This window comes from Lactuca sativa, chromosome 9, assembly GCF_002870075.4.
Source record: "Lactuca sativa cultivar Salinas chromosome 9, Lsat_Salinas_v11, whole genome shotgun sequence".
Classification (NCBI taxonomy): Eukaryota; Viridiplantae; Streptophyta; class Magnoliopsida; order Asterales; family Asteraceae; genus Lactuca; species Lactuca sativa.
In genome coordinates, this window is record NC_056631.2 from 80534487 (window position 1) to 80544130 (window position 9644).

General features: G+C 35.5%; 1 protein-coding gene across 6 annotated transcripts; it reads right to left on the reverse strand.

The window, feature by feature from the left end:
• Positions 1-1819: 1819 nt before the first annotated feature.
• LOC111895035 (disease resistance protein RPV1) lies at positions 1820-6956 on the reverse strand. 6 transcript variants are annotated; one of them, XR_002851405.3, is made up of 7 exons: positions 6238-6954; positions 4755-5895; positions 4275-4676; positions 3355-4182; positions 2643-3252; positions 2320-2422; positions 1820-2111 (listed from the first exon to the last, which is right to left on the reverse strand). XR_002851405.3 is itself a non-coding variant. In XM_052767478.1 (6 exons), exons 1-6 carry the CDS (start codon positions 6762-6764, stop codon positions 2545-2547), a joined length of 3534 nt encoding a protein of 1177 aa, XP_052623438.1. In that variant the 5' UTR covers positions 6765-6955; the 3' UTR covers positions 1820-2544. The 6 variants fall into 6 exon arrangements, 4 of the variants coding, with proteins under 4 accessions (XP_052623438.1, XP_023746890.1, XP_023746889.1 ...); XR_008226503.1 differs by having other exon boundaries at positions 2320-3252; positions 6238-6955; XM_052767478.1 differs by having other exon boundaries at positions 1820-2570; positions 6238-6955.
• Positions 6957-9644: the final 2688 nt, after the last annotated feature.

Sequence of the window (9644 nt, forward strand, 5' to 3'; positions counted from 1 at the left end):
AGCCTTTAGTGGCAGTGCTTTTAGTGACATTTTTTTGTGCCGCTCGAGAAAATTCTCGAGGGATTTTTTAGTGGCACTTTTCTGGTTTTTAGTGACATTTTTTCTATGCCACTAAAGTCATTTTATTTGTAGTGATACTTTTGTTTTTGTTGGCTCCAATAGAAAACCCTAAAAATTCGGTGGGTTTGTCTTCTAAGGCTATGTTTGGCGCGCCACAGCTAGCTGATAAACTAGCTTATTTTTTAAGCTTTTTTACGTTATCGTGTTTGGTAATCCAAAAAGTAGCTTATAAGCTAGCTTTTTGAAAAGCTACTTAGGCTAGCTTTTTAGGAGCTTTTTTAAAATTTCCAAATACACCCCTTAATTAATTATAGAAACGCATATTTTTATATGTCCTTTTATGTAATTTTATATATTTCAGCTAGTTTACCAAATGTTATTTTTTATCAGCTAACTTTTCAGCTATCAGCTAGCTTTTTATTTAACAGCTAGCTTTTCAGCTAACAGCCAGCTTTTCAGCTAATACGCCAAACATAGCCTAAGACTACACTGGTAGTCCTTACACGTTCATTTTGAACTACCAACTGAATCGCTTTATCTAATAGATCTTGCGATAGAATACTTGTTCAAAGAGTGGAGAAATGATAAGAGCACAATCCCATCAGAAATTTATGAAGCATGTCGGTGTCTCTTCTTCCCTTGTGCCTGGTTCCAGTAGTGCAAGCCGCATAACATGTGCAAGTGATGATCAGCTCATGTTTGTGAAGCTCCTACCATAGCGTCGTGAGTTTCCAGAAGTGTTCTAACACCATCATCTTTTTTGTTTGCTCACACTTGGCGATCAAGGATTTTAGCTGTTGAATTCTTGGTCCATTGACCACAACATATCGAGACTTGAGGGTATCCCATAACTTTTTCGCATCTCGATGCTTTCACATGTAACATTTAACTTCACGATCAATTGTGTTTATGATCCATGATACTAACATAGCATTGACTATATTCAGTGGCAGTGGTAGGAGGAACTCTTTTAGTAATCATCCCATTAAGATACCCAAATTTTATGTGTGATTCCAAGGCCATCCGGATATCACTAGCCCAATCATCGTAATTGTCTCCATGCAATCTAGTTGGTGTGATGTAACCTCTAGGGTGATCTTGTGGACCAAGATAAAACAGGGAATTAGATTCCATCTTAGGGGTTGTGCTTCTACCTCCAACGTCACCTCCAGTCATGGCGATAGGTTTGTTTCAAAGTCATGGTGTTAGGTTTGTTTCAAACCTCTTATGATACCATGAAATAATCAGCATAGAAAATTGAACGATTCAATTCATCTTTGTATTCATCATGATCTCAATACTTATACATCAAGAGTTCTTATCAGGAAACCAACTAACAAACAGGTAAGGCTTAAATTTAAAATACATTTGAATACAATTAGATATGGATAAAATGTATCTGACATATCGAAAGAAGACTACGGTATGGGTTCTTCTAGAGGAAGATATTAATTAAAGGAAGCCCCTATCAACAACTCAATGCTTTTATTGCCACAAATACGGACATACAATAAAATATTGCAAGAAAACAAAAGAAGACAAATTAAGGATGCAAATTTTGTATATGGCAATGCGACTAAGGAAGGGGAAACAATGTTTATGACAGTTGAGGGAGTTGAATCTCTTATTGATGATGCATGGTGCAAAGATGGTGTGTGTGTGTTGATCATGTGCATGCAAAGAAACAAGAAGGTGTGTATGCCTGTGGATGATGTTTCTGTAACACACAGACACACACAAAGGAGAGAGGATAAAAGGGTTCTTGTACTAAAACTGAGATTTCTTTATTATCATCAAGAATAAGTTTAATATGATTACAAGTGACAATATATAAGGCTTCAAGCCTTTAACCACTGTCCCTTTGAACCAACCATTACACCCCTTCATTTGATAGTAAAATAACTATAACTGACTTCCATAATTAACTACCTATTAAAAAATTTAAACTACCCCTAAGTCTAGATTACATTTTACCAGGCAACATACTGTAGGTGCTATGAGATGAAGACCAACCTGCAATGTTTTGCTTCTTTACGCATATGATATGGCACCTGAACCAAGAGAAAACACATAACTGTAGGTGCTATTTTGACATCAAAATAACCAGCCCAACTGCTGTTTGTGAAACGAAACAATCTTAAAAACCCAAAACAGCAATCAGAATAGCAAACGATAACAACAATGCTAATAAGGTTATATACTTGGTAGTTGCTAGCGTGGAAGAACATGCATATTATGTGAAGGGGACGAGCTAAAAACCTGTCTTATTCCTCGATGTGATGGTATCCTTTGAAGAAAAGACTGCTTCTACTCATCCACGTACGTACCATTCCTCATTTTTCACGTGTAACCACATTTTTAACTGTAACCAGAGTTAAAGGAACAATAAATTCATTTCTTCACCTAAAAGTTCTTGAAATAGACCTCCATCAAAGTGGCCTAGTGGTGATCACTTGGAACTTAAACCATAAAAATGGAGTGGACTCATGTTCGAATCCTACAAGCTTCAACTTGAGGTGGCCTGCCGTTAAATTAAAAGATAATTTTGGAGACAGAACAATATTTAAGAATTAGTGTTGTACCTTTATATTGCGGAATATAGCCAAATAGATTCTGGGTTGTTTTATGTTGAAAGAGGTCTTTAAATGCTAGGGGATGATTAAAAAAACGATCATGGGTTAGGAAGTAATCTCCTGACGTTAATTGAAAAGCAGACAAATCTCCACCAATGATATGTTTCCACGACTTATAATAACTCAAAGGGTCTTCTTCATTCTCTCTATCATTGTACACAGGACTGACTGCACACTCTTTTACCATTATACCACCGTCTTCCTCTTCCTCTACAATGGTTACACTAACTTCATCGCCATCTTCGAGCTCATTTTTCCCAAACATCCAATGGCTTAACCATACTAAATCTTCATCAGCTTCTCTGACAACAAATATATAACCATAATATATCCATGTGAGATCTTTTGTTATATTCCTTACTTTTGTTCTTAAAGAACTAACCATCCCTCTGCCTGAAAATGTATGCACAAAGCATATATTTATTCCCTCGATCCTTTTATTTGTTGAAGACGATGGCATGGTGAATGATATTGATGAACCATTGTTTTTATGACCTAACCATTCTGGAACCACATTCCCTGGAAAACATGTGCTAAATATTCCAAATTCGTAACACATCTGCAGATAAAAAAAATTAATATGCATGAGTTTTAGGCATATTAACTGGTGTGTAACCGTGTAGTACATATAAATGATATAGTTGCAGAAAGAGAATAATACCTGAACTGGAAGTTTCGTCGCACGAGACCATATGGCAGAATCCCAAATCCGCACCTTGTGATCTTTCACATGTTGTAAATGTGTCCACCCCAAGCTACATAATATTTGGTCGTCAATTTTTTCTATAGCTTGAATTTTGAATACGCCTTGAACTTCAGTCAATGACACTGAATAACGGTAACGGACAAATGGTGGTGCTGTGATTTCCTGAGAGAATGTTATTTTAACAAGTGACACACACCAGTCAGCACTCAAACGTTTCACTGTATTTGGAGGACACAAAACTGACTTTAACTTCGAACAATCCATAACAGAGAGTCGTTCAAGCCTGGTAAGGTTTCTGACACAATCAGGCAGGGAATCAATTGGATTTCCGTCTAAAAGTAATTTCTTCAACATGGACATGCTGGTAAAGTCCGCTGGAAAGGATTCATTCGATAAATTACTGTGTTTAAGAGACAAGGTTACTAGTGAAGATGGCAAGGAAATCAACAATATGCTTGGATGTTTCGGTACAAATTCTCCAACAGAAGAGGAAGAGGAAGAGGCATGCGATTGTTTGCCAATCCTAGCTGCGCAACCGTCTAAAGATAGCATTTGAACATTCTTCAACTTGATCATGCTGCTTGGAAGCATTTTAAGCTTCCTGCAATAGCTCAGATCAAGAAGAAGAAGACTATCACATCCACCAATTGATTCACACACATGAACCAAACATTCACACCTTTTAAGTATCAACCTCTCAAGTGCAGGTAGCCCGGAGAAGCCACCAGCTCTAACAAGCTGCTTGCAATAACTTAAATTAAGAATCTTCAATGACCCAAGAAGCTGTTGCATTGGATGTCATATAATAAAGAATAGATGTTATTACCAAGATATCAATCAACAAAAAAGTAAGGTAAAAGCTTTGAATCTCATACCTTTGGCTTCTTCCAAAGCTGTGTCAAATCACTGTAAGACATGTCAAGAGCAACCAAATTTTCCATTGGTAAGCTCGAAGGTATGTATTTCAATTTGGATCCATGCATACACAACCCTCTTAAACCTTTCGGAAAATACTTGTAGGAACCTTTGAATTTTACATGATTGAGTTGGAGTAGACTTAGTTTATCCATCTTTCTTAATGCATCTGTTTTCAGTTCAGTTTTCTTGCAACAAGAAGAGAATTTTAGAATGCTATGGGTTGATGAACCTATTCCAAAAATCGTGTTCGGATCATTAATTTGAAGTTCACTATCTGCAACAGTACTGCCTGATCCACCTAACGACTCTTTCTCCAACATTTTCATGTCAAGGACAAGACCTTGGATTTTTGTTGTACCCTAGTCATGAATGTAATGAATAATAGTTGAAAAAAAATAATGAAGTACATATGAAGAGCATATATAATATATAATTACCTTGTCTTCTTTCAATAAATAGAGGGACTCCTCATGATTCCATACTCGACTACGCTTCCATGGCTTCTCAGGTGATTCCTGATGAACCAAATCTCTTCCCATCTCTTGAAGCAATTGGTGCATCCTCAACTCATTAAGTGGACCAATTGTGAGAAGACATCTATCTATGAGCTTTGTGATCCCATATGATGTACGAATACCACATTCCTTTAATATTGCTTCAATCATTTCTTTATCACTTCCAACAAAAAAACATGCAATATGCTTAAACAATTCTTTGCAATTGTCAGATGGCAAAGAATCAAAGCTAATCTGCAGGACCTTCTGTACATGTACATGAGTATGGAATTCTCTTGTCTTTAGCATTTCAAACGTATCCCTCCATGTGTCTACATCTTCGTTGTTTAGAGAACTTCCCAAAAGTTTAAGAGCCAATGGATGTCCTCCACAATACTTTGAAGCTCTTATTGCCTCGTTTTCATAACCTTCCTTAGGATCATAGCCTCCAAATGCATGCCAACATAAAAGACTTAGAGATTCAGAATCACTTAAACCATGAAGTGCATGCTTTTGATGTTTGGGAGGAACCCTCATGCGAAATAAAGCACATTTTTCTGTTAAGGACCCATCTTTGGTTGTTATAATAATTTTGCTTCTTGGATGAAGAAAACCATTTGTTCCAATCAGCACATCCACTTGCTCAAAGTTATCAACACCATCAAGAACCAAAAGCATTTGTTTATTAAGTAATGCTTTCTCAATCTTATATGTGAGCACATCTACATCATGTTCTTCAATCATTCTTTTACCAAGAAGGTCTCCAAGAAGCTGTTTTTGTAGATCAAGTAGTGCACGTGTTTGTCCTGCACACCTTCTTTCAATGTCTTCAACAAAGCTACTTCTTTCAAATTCATGGTAGTGTAACCTATAGATATATTTTGCCAAAGATGTCTTCCCGATCCCCCCCATTCCTGAAATTGTGAGAACTTCGGCATTTTCTGATGATCCTCCTTTCAACCAGGAACTGATGGTATCAATAGAAATGTCCATCCCAATTAAGTGTGGGATAGTACACTCCGAGTGTAGTTCCAGTCTGCTACTAATTTCCTTAACCAACTCTTCAATAACCACCATCTCTCGTCTGAAATTTCAATCAAATTAGATAAACAAGAAAGACACTACCAATGGAAATCCAATAAATAAAAGTCATCAATAATTAGTTAATTGACTGGTATCTTTTGTTACCATTTTTATTTAAGGCCCTATATATATACCTAGACTATTATTGTAAATCCTACTGTCACTATTAATTAGTAAATAAGAAACGACCTGATCTTGCGAACCACTTAAATTCTGTGTGTTTGTTATTTTTTCACATATTTTATTTGTTTGTTAATATTAACCTTAACAGATCTACAATATTTGTACACAATGATACAAAACTGAGAAAAACTATGTGGAAATGCATAGTATTGGAGTTTACCGGCCATTGGCATCCTTTCCTATCAAATCAGCAACTTCTGTCAGTCCTTTCGTCCACATCTCCAACTTACGAGCACCTTGAATTTTCTTCTCCTCGTCCTTTTCAGCTGCAATCCTCTGTCTGTGTTCAGATAACGCTTCTCCAATGGTGCCTTCTTGCTTTCTGACATGGGTAGGCTCAATATCGTAAAAAACAGGGATGACAATATGGTTGGAGGCCTTTCGCTGCTCAAGGATCATCACGAGTTCATCCAGACACCATGTTGATGATGCGTAGTTCTTAGAGAACACAATTATTGAAGCACGAGAGCTTTTTATAGCTCTTGCAAGCTCCGGTTTTAGTTCTTCCCCAATTTCAGCCTCTTCTTCATCCCGAAAGGTAGAGATGTTTTCATTCACTAAAGCTTCGTAGAGGTAATCTGTAAACCCCAGACGAGTGTCCTTCCCTCTAAAACTCAAGAAAACGTGATACCTTCTTGATGATGCTGCTGCTGCTTCTTCTTCTTGTAGTTCAGTCAGGATGGCCATGGAAGTTGAGATTACGGGAGTGTATATGAGCTGGGAGTATAAGTTTCTTTGATTCTGCTTTTAATTTGTTGTCTTAGATCTTATAGCTCAAGAGAGATCATGGATTTATCTTGTTTGGTAGCAGAGTCAACGTTTGGCAAGTCAATGTGTATTGTCTTATCTATCTGAGTTGGTCTCCACTAGAATAAATTCTAATTGGCTTTTAGAAAATGCAAAGAAGACTCGTGTAGTTTCATGTTAATGTTGTAGGAAATAGAGAAAATCTCCATGAACTTTCAAGTTGTTGGTTTAATTCTTATTTTAAAATTTAACTCGGTCATCTCATATAATATTATTAAAAATTGCATGGTCCGTCCTTATATAAATATAAATTATTATATGGTTCTTTCCTGTTTTTTTTTTCAATTTATTTGTAAGATTTCTTATTATTTTTAATTATTAAAACTATTTTAAATAAGGTTTGGCCGGTAACCGCCCTCTTTGAAAGAATATGTGTTTCACTATTTACAATTTTCCTTCTCTCATCTATACCACCACCTCCACATCTTCGCCACTCCCCTAAATTCATGATGAAAATCATTGAAAGGCAGGATGCACCTCCATTGATCTGAAAATCGGAATGGAGGAAACCACCTCGAACTTGATACAAATTGCTTTGAATTCGCAAATTTGAGACAATCTAGTAGGGTAGGAGGTGATAGTGGAGAGTTTTTTTTTTTTTTGTCGGATACCACCTAAGCTCCACCACTTCTATCGGATCTGCAAAGATGCATTATCGTAGTCCCCCCTACCCCCTCTCTCAATTTTCAAACGAGATCAAAAGCTTCCCTTTTTCCATATCATGAACATAAACCGGTTACAAAATTTTTGGAATATCTTTAAAAAAATCAAAACCAACCTTGAACCCAATGTTTTAAAAAACCGGTTTGAACTGGCCAGTCGAACCCATTGGACTGGAAATCGGGGGAGAGAGCGGTTCAACTATCATCGGTTTTATTTCGATTTATGAACCAAATTGAACCGGCTATTTTTTAGAAAAACCCGGTTGAGCCGGTCAAACGAAAACAGGTGGAACTGGTTAAAGCGAATAAAACACATGGGAAAGAATCATTTCCATAATAAACTTTTGTGATTTTTTTTCAAATTTATTTAATTTTCTCTAAATAAAAACATATGGTAAATGTTATAATGTTATTTGATGTGTTTGTATTCATCTAAAAATATACTTTGTTTTGGTATTATATTTATTTTCTTTTTGATGTATATAGAATGATGTAAAACACTAAAACTTATGGTTATATGTTATTTTAATGTATTTGGATTGATCTACAACTTATTTTTATGTATATTTTTAATGTTTGAATTAGTAAACGTCAAATTCATGATTTATATATGTATGTATGTGTAGGAAAATTGGAAAAAACGATGAAAATTATAGAAACCGATTGACCCAGCAGTCGAAGCGGAAACCGGTCACCATACTAGTTCAACTAAAAGACTGGTTTTTAAAAACATTGCTTGAACCTTGTTTCTTTACGATTCTTTAAAATAAGGAAACTTAATATCTATTAAAATCTATAAAAACCCATAATCTAATCAACATTACAGCAATTTAACCCAAGTTTGAGTTTAAGAAACTGAAGAGTGTAAACCTAAAATCGTAAGTTTATCCCGGCCGCCGGAAAAGTATTTCTTGAAACTTACCAGAATAACGCCACCCATTAAGATCGTTGTTGTCGCGTGCCCTTTTCTGGTCGCCGGATTGTTCACCGCGTTCGTACCGTACGATCTCTCTCCTCTTTGCCGGTCGTCGGAGCCTTCTCTTTGCTAGTCGCCGGAGTCTAGACTGTTGATCTTTGAGACGTGACCTCCGGAAAAGTCCCAATATGTTACCCTAATTTACGAAAAAATCTCAATCTAAAATTTGTTTACGAAAAAGTCTCAATTACCGGTAAAAATGACGACTCGGTCATATTTTCCCGGTTTCATTACTTACCCGGTTTTAATAAAGTCTCATTATTTTACCATAATTTACGAATAAGTCCCAAATTATGGTAAACTAATGGAACTTTAATGAAAGTTATGGTAAATAGTGGAACTTTAATGAAACTGGGTAAATATTGAAACTGATAAACCGAAAAAAAAAGGTCAAATCGTCATTTTTGCCGGTTATCAAGACTTTTTCATAAACCGATTTTAGTTTGGGACTTTTTCGTAAATTAGGGTGATATATTAGGATTTTTCCGAAGATTTATATATATATATATATATATATATATATATATATATATATATATATATATATATATATATATATATATATATATATATATATATATTCTTGTTAATTATAACGTCTGTGTTTTTGGGCTTGTCATTAATGTTGATATAATAGTCTAGGTTAACATTTGTAATTCTTGTTAATTATAACGTCTGTGTTTTTGGGCTTGTCATTAATGTTGATATAATAGTCTAGGTTAACATTTGTAACCCGTTTTGAAATAATAGAAGTGTATTATTTGAGTATTTTGTGTTTTGTGTTTAACTATGTGACTTAAATAAATTAAGGATAAAAATAAGTATCAAAATGAAATGTTAGATAAAGCCGATATCTATGGATAATGTTGTAGTAGTTGAAACGAGGTTTCCGAACATATAAAGAATGCCGAAATCCGAGTTATAACGAAGAAGTTATGATCCGTCGAAGTTTCGCGACAGAACCGGCACGACACGGAATGACGTAAAATACGAATTTAAGATAAAGCGATATCTAGCCTTAGTAATCTAAACGAAAGTCATAGGATATGTTAAACCGAGAGCGTTCACAAAAAGAACGCCCAAATCTGACTTCGTATGAGGAAGTTATGATTTTTCCGAAGT

Excerpts from the sequence above, each read along its gene's own strand:
- LOC111895035 (XM_023891121.3), bottom strand. The coding sequence starts at position 6,764 with ATGGCCATCCTGACTGAACTACAAGAAGAAGAAGCAGCAGCAGCATCA. Across the intron at positions 4,677-4,754 it reads ATTTATTGAAAGAAGACAAG|GGTACAACAAAAATCCAAGG; the intron begins GTAATTATATAT and ends ATTCATGACTAG. Across the intron at positions 3,253-3,354 it reads CGACGAAACTTCCAGTTCAG|ATGTGTTACGAATTTGGAAT; the intron begins GTATTATTCTCT and ends TTTTATCTGCAG.